At 35.4% G+C, this 11,607-nt stretch overlaps 1 protein-coding gene across 2 annotated transcripts; it reads left to right on the forward strand.

Moving 5' to 3' along the window:
- The first annotated feature begins 666 nt into the window (after positions 1 to 666).
- On the forward strand, positions 667 to 11,360 carry LOC132636798 (peroxisomal fatty acid beta-oxidation multifunctional protein AIM1-like). Of its 2 annotated transcripts, XM_060353821.1 has the most exons (18): positions 667 to 914; positions 993 to 1,064; positions 2,928 to 2,990; positions 3,081 to 3,137; positions 3,275 to 3,342; positions 3,426 to 3,507; positions 3,607 to 3,662; positions 5,514 to 5,816; positions 5,999 to 6,085; positions 6,827 to 7,001; positions 7,174 to 7,295; positions 7,476 to 7,639; positions 8,283 to 8,537; positions 9,252 to 9,373; positions 9,447 to 9,568; positions 9,686 to 9,834; positions 10,275 to 10,413; positions 11,090 to 11,360. In XM_060353821.1, the coding sequence occupies exons 1-18, from the start codon at positions 821 to 823 to the stop codon at positions 11,132 to 11,134; spliced, it is 2,175 nt and encodes a 724-aa protein (XP_060209804.1). In that variant the 5' UTR covers positions 667 to 820; the 3' UTR covers positions 11,135 to 11,360. The 2 variants fall into 2 exon arrangements, with proteins under 2 accessions (XP_060209804.1, XP_060209805.1); XM_060353822.1 differs by lacking the exons at positions 667 to 914; positions 993 to 1,064 and adding an exon at positions 1,376 to 1,397.
- The last annotated feature ends 247 nt before the right edge of the window (positions 11,361 to 11,607 follow it).

Consider the following 11,607-nt stretch of genomic DNA (forward strand, 5'->3'; position numbering starts at 1 on the left):
TATTCCAATGATCTTGGATAGAAACTTACAAAGTATTAGATATCTTTCCTCTCGTATGATTTTAAATATCTCTTAGTGGATACTTAATCTTAGTAGATATAACTCTTGAGTCTCATCTTGATTGATTTCCCCCCTCGTGTGATCTAATCTATACTTCTGATCTTTGTTCAACATTGTTTTACACTACCGTAAAATAGTGGAATCAGTTTTTATTCTTGTCATTTTTCATGTTTTCGTATCGTAACTAAACTTTCATTAGTGAATATAACATAATGTTCTTTTTAAAATTTAAAAAACCCGAAAATTTACCCGAATCGTACCGATACCAAAGAAAAACCGAAATGATGGGACGGTTTCAAAAAGTCTAATTTTGATTCTACAAAATGAAATAATCGAAAAATTGATATGGTATAAATTTTATAAAATTATCGTCCGAACCGTACCATTGACACCCCTACCCAACACTTCACCACGATCCTTATTGATAATTTGTCCGTTTTTCCTTACATAAATAATCCCAACCACAAGAAAAAACAAGATATTTTTATTTGTAAAATAATCCCCACGTTTTTTTTTGTTATTTTATTTTAGCTGCGTCAAATCGTAACTTTGACTTTTGAACTTAAAAAAAAAAACAAACAAAAAAAAAAAAAATCCTTTCTACCAAAAAAAGAAAAAAACATGATTATCACCAGGTCACCATCTTCCATTTCAGATTAATCAAATCCTCAGTAAATTTAAATTTCATTATATATTCACTTTCTTCTTCAATTTTCTTCATTTTAATTTCCAAAAAAATAATTTATTTTTATCAGTAAAAATGGGTGAACCGAAAGTAACAATGGAAGTAGGAAACGACGGCGTTGCAGTAATCAAATTCTCTAATCCACCAGTTAATGCTCTTGCTATTCAAAGTAAGCTTTAAATTCATATACTAATTTTGATTTATTTAATTAAATGGAATTTTGATTTAAGGCTCTGTTTGGTTGTAGTTTTTGCTGGATTAAAGGAGAAATGGAATGAAGCAGCTATGAGAAATGATGTTAAAGCTATTGTTTTGACTGGTAAAATTCTTAATCTTTTTTTTCTTCTTCTTATCGTTAATTTATTAAATTTTTTAATTCTTCGTTTATTATGATTGATTTTGTATAGAATTTAGTATAAGTAAATAGTGATTAGTTTAAGAATTTAGTTAGATTTTCTTAATTACTAAGCTATTGTTTTGACTGCTAAAATTCTTATTTTTTATATTTATTTTATTGATTGATTTTTCTTCTTATCGTTAATTTCATAAAAATTTAATGTTTGCTTTTGTATAGAATTTAGTATCAGTAAATAGTGATTAGTTTAAGAATTTAGTTAGATTTTTCTCAATTACGAAGCTATTGTTTTGACTGGTAAAATTCTTAATTTTTTTGTTTTTGTTTTATTGATTGATTTTTCTTCTTATCGTTAATTTATTAAAATTTTTAATTCTTCGTTTATTATGTTTGATTTTGTATAGAATTTTGGTATCAGTAAATAGTGATTAGTTTAAGAATTTAGTTAGATTTTCTTCATTACGAAGCTATTGTTTTGAATGGTAAAATTCTTAATTTTTTTTTTAATTGATTGATTTTTCTTCTTATCGTTAATTTATTAAATTTTTCGTTTGTTATGTTTGATTTTGGATAGAATTTAGTATTAGTAAATAGTGATTAGTGTAGGAATTTAGTTTTTATTTTTTATTTTTTATTTTTTATTACGAATTGCGAAGGTGACAACAACAACATACTAGTATAAACCCACCAGGTGGTGTCTGGGGAGGATAGAGTGTATGCAGACCTTACCCCTACCTTTTGACGGGTAGAGAGGCTGTTTCTGATAGACTCCCGGCTCAAGGAGAGATGAAAAAGCATTAGTAATAGTACATAGTAATAATAATATTAAGCAGTAATAGCAACAAGATAATAGGACTAACATATAGTGAAAAAACAATCAGATAGTGCTAGCGATAAAAACAAGCAATCCAAAGAAGTAGTTTGATTTTGGATAGAATAGAGAAGGTGAGGTTTATGTAAATTTTTATTTCTTCGTTAGTTATGATTGATTTTAGATAGAATTTAGTTCAGTAAATAATGATTAGCTCTAGGAATTTAGTTAGATTTTCTGAATTATGGATTGTGAAGCTGATGCTTCGTTGAATTTCAGTGATGATTGCTAGACAGTTCTACTCTTGTGTTTAATGAAATTTCCTATGATATATTTGAGTCAATGTGGAGTTAGTTAATGTAGGCTTAGCTAACAACATAACATCTAAATGAATAGTACTAACTAGTACGGATTAAGGTTTAGTGTTACACTTACTTTAACTTCGGGAGATTTAGAGAACCTCTAGTTTTAGCGAACATCTAATTTGCATTAAAATACAAATGATTTACCAGTAATGGGTATTGGAATGAATTTGGTCTGAATAGCGGACACTGATTAGTTCGAGAATCGAGTGTAATAGTTGTTCCTTTTGTTTTCTAGCTTCAGGACAAGCTATATTGAAGTGTTAATTTCCTTTTCTGTACCTTATAAAAAAAGTATTACTCCCTCCGTTTCAGTTTGTTTGTCTAATTTTGACTTGGCAAGGAGTTTAAGAAAATAAAGAAGACTTTTGAATGTTGTGGTCTTAAACTAAAAGATATGTAAAATGTATCAAAATGCCCTTTAATCTTGTGGTCTTAAACATGCCATGTGGAAAATTGAAATTAAAGAGTTGCCAAAAAAGGAAAGAGACGATGTTTTTTAAACGGACTAAAAAGAAAGTAAGACAAACAAATTGAAACGGAGGTAGTAATTTCCTTTTCTGCTTCATGGTTCATGTCCTTTGTGCTTTTGTTTGTTTTATGTATGTGTTCTTCCTCTTCCCTTTTGTTTATGTTCTCATTATTTTACTGCAGGGAATGGTGGGAGGTTTTCTGGTGGTTTTGACATCAATGTTTTCGAAAAGGTTCATAAAACAGGTAGGATTACATTCATTTTGTCTTTATGCAATTCGTTATTGTGTCCCCCTGAACCTTTTTTCTGATAATTGGAATTCGGATGGCTTGCAGGTGATATTTCTCTATTGCCTGATGTTTCTGTTGATCTCGTGATGAACACTATGGAAGGTAAGAGAACTGTTGGTCCAAGTTAGGATTTCAAATCATTAGATGGCTTACTGTAGCTTCTCACTGTGCTTCATCGTTTCATTTTGGTGTCAATTGTTATTTATACTTCTGTCGATCATTTCGATTTGTAACTTTAGATGGGAAGAAGCCTGCAGTGGCTGCCGTGGAAGGACTTTGTCTTGGAGGTGGCCTGGAATTGGCATTGGTTTGTGGTCTCTGTAAAATGTGCTGTCCATATGCTTAACTTTTTCTCTGGTGATTGAGTTTTGTAATGCACGCTTTTGGTAGGGATGCCATGCACGCATTGCTGCGCCAAGAACACAACTTGGGTTGCCAGAGCTTAGCCTCGGAGTTATTCCTGGCGCTGGAGGTAACTCTGCCACTTACTGCTCATTGAAGTTGAGTTTAGGTTACATTTCTTTTCCATTTCTAGATTTTACTGAGCATAGAAATAATGTTTCTTCTCAAGGTACACAACGTCTTCCAAGGCTTATAGGGTTGTCAAAGGCCATCGAAATGATGATGGTAAGTCATTCATCTTCCCGATTAAAAAAGCTGAAAATTGTGACAAGTTGTCTTGGTGTGTGGGGTAAATTTTCTTTAGATCCTTATGTTAACCATTGGCAATTAATTCATTTTCAAAGTAACTGTTGGAGAAATAATTTGTTTACCGGGTGCATCATCCTAAACAGAAAATTTTAGATGGTGATTCTGGGCCACATTTGTGATAGCTGTTACGCTCAAATTACACCTACTAAATGGCATAAAGCGGACGTTGTCAAATATAGTAACCCAACTAGGTTGGGGTCGAATCCCACAGGGAATAGGGGGTGAAAAGGTTACTATTGTAGTGAAGTACTTACTTGTGGTCTATTTCGTATTCCGGTAAGTTTGTAAAAGAGTTTTGTGTTTACTAGCTATTTTGATTTGATTGTAATTAATTGGAATAAAGAAACCAAGGTTGTGTCCCCTTTAGATGTGATATGATGCTATAGGTGTTCCCAAGATATACTTCTAATGGATTGTTTGTTGTAAGTATGCACTTAATCTCTAATTTACTTCCTAATATTTCCTAATAGTTAGAAAGTATTTATCTTTATGATTTTCCCAAATATAAAAGAGTTGAATTCAAGAACGATTAGTCTGTGCCAAGTAAACTCTTCTTATTCCTAAGTGAGTTTATCAAACGAAGGTTAACGCCCCGAATTGTTGTTATTTATTCCTACCAACCCTAACTCACTTTCCCAAGCAAAGCAAAGGTTTATGGCGTTTAGTCAATGTTTGCAACCACTAACCAACATGAAAGAATAAGAAATAAATAAATACCAACCACCCATTATACGTATATTCTAAAGTAATCTCCCTTTCACATCACACTCATTATTGGGTCCACAACCTTAGTAGGAAATTTAGCTACTCATATTATTGAACGAAGAACAAAATAATAAAGAAGTCATTGATGCTTACACTTGAATAGAGAAGATGAAAAAGTAATAATCTTGTTCTCAAAAGCTCCAAAAACTAAGCAATATTCAATGCTCAGGAAATAAGAGTCTCAAAACAAATGATATCTGACCCACAAAACCCTAAACAACTATTTTTAAAGGACCAAAACGCGGAAATTTCTTTATGACAATACTGCTCCGACGGACAAAGTACGGCCCGTACAAATATTGTACAGGCTCTTCTCTTCAAAGCTAGGTCAAGAAGTACGCCTGCTTATACGGCCCGTACAATAAAGTACGGTCTGTATAATATTGTTTTCAGTGATTTCTTTCATCAAAGTACGGTTTGAAGTACGGCCCGTACATAAATGTACGGTCCGTCCCTTGTGCCCGTACGTCAACCTCTCAACTTCAGGCCTTCTATTTCTTGCCATACCAGGTCCGGCTTCATGTATGGCCCGTACAAATATGTACAGTCCGTACTTCTCCAATTTCAGGGACTTCTGGTGAATTTCCTTGTTTATTGCCTTTTGGTCATCAATTTTCTGAAACACAACAAAAGCACATAAAAACAACACAGACTTGCTCAAAAACAAGTAAAACTTATAGTAAAAAGGCATCAAATGTGCTGTAATTCCACGGCACATCAACAGCAACCAAAAAAGGATAAGAAATCGAAGGGGCAAAAATATCATATCCTTATTACATGTACTACTTCAAGCTATGCTTTTTCTCTGATTGTGATTGCTGGGTTTTAACTTTAATCAGTTGTCCAAAAAAAAACTTTAATCAGTTGTCCACACATTATCCTCCTTTGAGTTTGCAATACATGCAGAACTATTTAGTTGCTTCTAACTCAAATTTGTAAATCAATTTAAAAACATTAATTTGTGGGGACTTTAGCCTAATTAATGTGAACAACCTTTTGCAGACATCCAAACCAATAATGTCAGAAGAAGGGGAGAAGCTAGGTCTTATTGATGCTATTGTCCCTTCCACAGAGTTGTTAAAAGTAGCTAGACAGTGGGCACTTGATATTGCAGAAAGGCGCAAACCTTGGATGCGTCCCCTTCACAGGACCGACAAAATTGGTTCCATTTCAGAAGCACGTGAAGTACTGAAGCTGGCTAGGCAACAAGTGAAGCAAACAGCTCGGAATATGCCTCAGCACTTGGCATGCCTTGATGTAATTGAAGAAGGCATAGTCCATGGCGGACATAATGGGGTTGTCAAGGTATATGTTGCTTGGCAATTAATACACCTTTCTCTTCAGAAAAGGACAACAGTCTAGTTTACCCATTTTTGTTAACTCCTGATAATCGCAAATAGTGTCATGGAAGGTAGCTAACTTGGTCTTTAGCCATTTGAGACAAATGAATTAGATGGATTAACAAACTTGTTTTGATTCTTTTGCAGGAAACTAAAGCATTTGAGGACCTTGTATTATCAGATACGGCAAGAGGTCTTGTTCATGTATTTTTCTCCCAACGGGCTACATCAAAGGTACAATATATCCATGGAGCATATGGTAACTGCTTTGTGCTGATGCTATGTTGAAGCTTAAAATTCTTTCGAGGTATCTTTGTTGAGTAGGCAAGAATGAACCATAATATTAATGAGGATGACTAGAACTTACGCTCCTTTGCAGTTTTAAAGCTTAAATCTTATTCTCCTGTTAACTGCTTTAGCCTTGCCTCCCATTTTCTGGAATGACTCTAGAAGTTCTAATTTTCAGCTTAGTAAACTTGATTACAATTATTTCTTATCATTCCTTATCTTATGTTAAAAGATATTAATGTATTAGCTGTTGTGTGCAAAACTCTCTGTCTTAACGCAAAGCTTCTCATTGATATGAATGATCACATGATTGAGAAGCAAGGAAGTGTTCATCTGTTGTTCCTTTATAACACAAACTTGATTTGGTAGGTTTGAATGTTTGATATTCTTGAGGTTTCACTTGGGGATGTCTTTACTTGATGTGCATCTGCTAATGAAAGTTTGTTATCAGTATGATTTCACGAATGAGAAGTAACACAGACCCTGGATTCTTGTATATAATTAAGTATTTCAAACTTGTTATATACTTATATTACATTTGTTTCTGATCACTTCTGTGGTGTTTGCGTTCCTGCTCTAGGTCTAGTTTGACTTTATTAAGAAAAGTTACTTGGATATCTACTCCCCCATGGGACAATCAATTCTATCATATTTCTGAATTATATCTTAAATTCCTAAATGGTTCAGGTACCTAATGTAACTGATATTGGTCTGAAACCAAGGCCGGTGAAGAAAGTTGCCATAATAGGTGGAGGGTTAATGGGTTCAGGCATAGCTACCTCTCTTGTTCTGAGCAACATATCTGTTATTATCAAGGAAATTAATCCCGAGTATCTTCAGAAGGGGATAAAAGCAGTTGAAGGTTATTTATACTCTTTCAGCAGGAACTTATTATAATCTTTGTAGTTGATGACTTGATAATATGTTGTGATAGATTGCGAGTTTGTGAGGCCCTTTGACCAATCATAATTGTCTTGACAGTCATCTTATGGTCTTGGAAGTTAGAAACTTACGTGGAGTACCTTATGTTACAGCAAATATCCGAGGTTTGGTAGCGAGTAAGAAGTTGCAGCAGGACAAAGCAAACAAAGCTTTCTCAATGGTTAAAGGGGTACTGGATTACTCAGAATTTAAGGATGTGGATATGGTCATTGAGGTAAGTACCGAACCTATATCTTCCCAAGTAATGTTCCGCAGAATGGTTCTTTCCCTCCTTGCTTCTTTGCATCACTTCTCTATTTTCCTGGTGCTATAAAAATGCCGATGACCAGAATTCTAGTGTTCTTAATCTGTTGAAATTGGTAATTTATTTGAAACAGTCTTGTCTTGTTTGTAGGCTGTCATTGAAAATGTTCCGCTAAAACAACAAATCTTCACTGATATTGAGAAGGTTTGTCCTCCCCACTGTATTTTGGCAACCAATACATCTACTATCGACCTCAACATAATTGGGGAAAAGACGAGATCTCAAGATCGGGTTATAGGGGCCCACTTTTTCAGGTTTAATTCTTTCCGTGTAACTTTTTAGTTCTATAATAAAGGTGAACCCTACTAATCAGGAGAAATTGACCTCTATGAACCTGTACAGCTGATTTTCAAGGCTCAAAGTTATTATAAACTTCGTTTTTTTTAGGGGAATATGACCACTGCATAAAAGAGAAAGTCCATATAATCTGGAAAATAGAATAATGTGGAAATATTGCTATATGGGATGTGAGATTATCTTTGACATCTTTACATAGTTTCCATTTTTAGGTTTTGCCCTCAAAATATTTGGACTATCCTTCTTCAATTCGTCTTTGTTGTTTTCTTCTTTTGATAAGTGAAATTGGGGAGATACTAAGCGAAAGCCATTTGTACTGCTGCCTAGCAATCAAACACGGGAGGGAGAACCTAGCAATAAAGACCCCTCAACCACCAACTATACGATTGGGGAGTGACCAATGGAGCAATTTGGGAAAGGCCCATTGTTGGGCTCCTTGGTCTGGGGGATCACGGGTGGAGTTGATACAAAAGGGGAAACAATGCAGCTTAAAAAGCTAATTGCTCCCTTTTTTCTTTCTTTGAAATAGAAAATCCTTGTGATGATTCTATTGGAGCAATTTTTTGTTGCAATTGCTAATTGATTTTTTGCCATGGTCAGCCCTGCTCATGTGATGCCTCTGCTGGAGATAGTGCGGACGGAGAAGACATCAGCTCAAGCAATTCTTGACCTCATGGCTGTTGGTAAAACAATAAAGAAAGTACCTGTTGTAGTGGGAAACTGTACTGGTTTTGCTGTCAATAGGACATTCTTTCCATACGCCCAGAGCGCAGATATACTCGCCAATCTTGGAGTGGATATCTACAGGATTGATTCACAAATCACTAGCTTTGGTCTCCCTATCGGTCCATTCCAGTAATTCTCTTCCACAAAGTTATCATTTTTTCATGTGTGAAATACCAATGTAGTTCATGCAGTCTGCAAATGCTATTGGTCGTGGTTTCTTTCACTCACACTGCTTTATATGGTTAAAGTACTAACATTATTCAAATTTTTAAATGCACCTAAATCATATGTGGTGATACATTCAGAAGATGAAATTATGTATACATGAAAGTAATAAAATATTGATTTGCAATTTTTGGTATTGTTGGAGCGTCTTGCGGACTGATGTTGAGATTGAGTGTTGTGGTTCTGGCTTTGGCATTGGGTGGCCTACATGTGGAAGGTGGGTGGACATGGTAATAGTAAATAAATAAGGAACCGCAGAAAAGGAAATTGTTTTCTGAGGGAGAAATTTGAGGCCGTCCTGCCACACTCCCAAAGAAATCAAGAGAGAGACCGACAGACACTGAGAGAGGATGGGTGGGAAGAGGGGAGGAGAGATTGAAAGAATGTTGTATCATATGCAGGGGATTAGTATGCTGTTCTTTCACTTTGGTCAGAGGTACTATAGTCTTATTTATTTGCTTGGGAAGTAAAAGCAGCTGTGAGGTAAATTTGCACCTTTTAGATTCTGGGAGAATCAACAATCTAATTGGGTTTCTTTCCACATACAGTATTCTGCCTACTGCAAGCAATAGTTAAGTTGGTTAGGTATGTAAAGTAATCTGTTTTAACATTTTGTAGGCTTCAGGATTTAGCTGGATATGGAGTAGCTCTTGCCTCAGGGAAAGGCTATACTTCGGTGTTTCCTGATAGAACATTTAAGTCTCCATTGCTTGACCTTCTAATAAAGAGTGGGCGAAATGGTAATATTACATGCTTCATCTTCTGTTTAGTTGCTTTCTAGGTATTGTTTTCCCTACTGATACGGTGCCGCAGGTAAAAATAATGGAAAAGGATACTACATTTACAAGAAGGGAGATAAGCCAAAACCTGATCCTTCAGTGCTTCCAATTGTTGAGGAGTCCAGAAGGCTCACTAATATTATGCCTGGAGGAAAGGTATCACTGGCTAACAAACGCAAATCTCAAATCATGACTTGATTATTGGTTCTCAAGGATTAGTCAATTCGATATCCCCTCGCAGTAACCATTGTCTTTTTTATCAATTTGTTGCAGCCAATATCTGTCACTGATCAAGAAATTGTTGAGATGATACTCTTTCCCGTTGTGAATGAAGCATGTCGTGTTCTGGATGAAGGGATCGTAGTCCGAGCATCGGACCTTGATGTCGCTTCTGTACTTGGAATGAGTTTCCCATCTTACAGGTTGGTACTCTACTTGAAATCAGCATCATTTGCTTCCAATGATAAGTCAAATATTTACTCCTTGCTAGCTCGTGATAACTACTGATTCTGAAATGTGAACAACGGGAGCAAACACAAAATCTATCCTGTTTGGGTTGGTGTGAACGGGGTGGAATCTTGCATGCTCAATAGAGACGACATACTCAAGAGACAATGGCATTGTTAAAACTAATTGGTGAAGAGGAATGGAAAAGGATGGAGGGAATAGACAGTCTACAACTGCAAGTTGTTATCAAAAATCATGGCGTTTAGAGAAGAAAAAAGATCACCAGCTTTTCTAAACTTTTTGCTGCATTTTGCTACTGTTTTTTTTATTTTTTATTTTTTTAATTGGGTTATTTCCACAGAAATTAGAGCACTTTTTCTCCGAACAAGTCCTTACAATGATTTTCTTTCTACAGAGGTGGTATTGTTTTCTGGGCAGATACTGTTGGGGCTGGTCATATATATAAAAGTCTTCGCAAGTGGTCAGAATTATATGGTAATTGCTTCAAGCCATCAAAGTTCCTGGAAGAGAGAGCAGCAAAGGGCATTCCCTTGGTAAGATCCTTTTACCTGTCCCTTTGTATCTTAGCTAGGCAATTTGGTAACGAACTTATGCTGTTAATTGTTAGTAATACGATCAATATGCACATACAGTTGAAGTTTCTCTTATTATGATCTTGGAAGATGTAACTATTAATTACTCTATTAGATTATTCAATGTGTCAATAATAGGAAATACATCACCCGTATTTATGAGCCTCCACTTTCAGCAAACCACATAAAGCAGAGATGTTAGTCATGGCACAATGGTTTGAACCATCTTAGTTTTAGCTCAGTTCATGGGGGAAGAAAGATTATGCAAAGAGGAAATATGATTTAAGTTTTCCACAGTCACGGAGCTGCTTATGTCAAAACCAAAGCTCGTCTTACACCAAAGTCAAGTCAGCTGGATCAACAGAATCTGGATAGGCATGAATAAAAGAGGAGGCCAACTCCAATATTCGTTGCAACTACAAGATATTTGGAAATTGGAATAACAGATTGATACATGAGGATTTTTTTTATGGTGGTTCTTTATTGGTCAATTTCATCAATAATCTGTTCAACTTGGGACAACTTATGACTGCCTGTTGGCAATTTCGTGCACCTTTTGAGCTCTGTGGCTTGCTGTTTATGATATGCGCATGGGTCAAATGTTTACTTACTGATAACTTCATTTCTTATCCTGCAGAGCGCTCCTGCTTCTACATCTTCAGCATCAAGGTCACGCATGTGAGCGATGAATTTATGTCTTCAGATACTGTGGAAACAGCACCTACTTTGACCTCTTCATCGTCACGGTCATATGTTTTATCTAATGGAACCATTGTTGGGATTGAGATCTTATTCAAAGAGAAAAGATCTCAAATATCTGGAGTTTCTTTGTGTATATTATATGATCCAATCCGCAAGGATCATGATTGAGAATTATTTGATCGTCTTTCTTGTTTGTCCATATATAATGTTACTTCCTTTGGTCAAGATGGGGGGACTTTCAAGTCCAAGATGGCGGGGTTGACTATTGAAATTTTTTGAATAATGTTGGAAAATATTCCGACTCTTATTATGTTACTAGTTATGTGAGGCCCGGGCTTCTCAAGATATAAAAGTAGATATTTTAACTAAAGAAATATAATTTGTGTTAGTACAAGTGTACAACAACAACAACAACCATATACCCATTGTAGTCCCACAAGCGGGTAGTTATAT

This window comes from Lycium barbarum, chromosome 4, assembly GCF_019175385.1.
Source record: "Lycium barbarum isolate Lr01 chromosome 4, ASM1917538v2, whole genome shotgun sequence".
In the NCBI taxonomy this organism is placed as follows: domain Eukaryota; kingdom Viridiplantae; phylum Streptophyta; class Magnoliopsida; order Solanales; family Solanaceae; genus Lycium; species Lycium barbarum.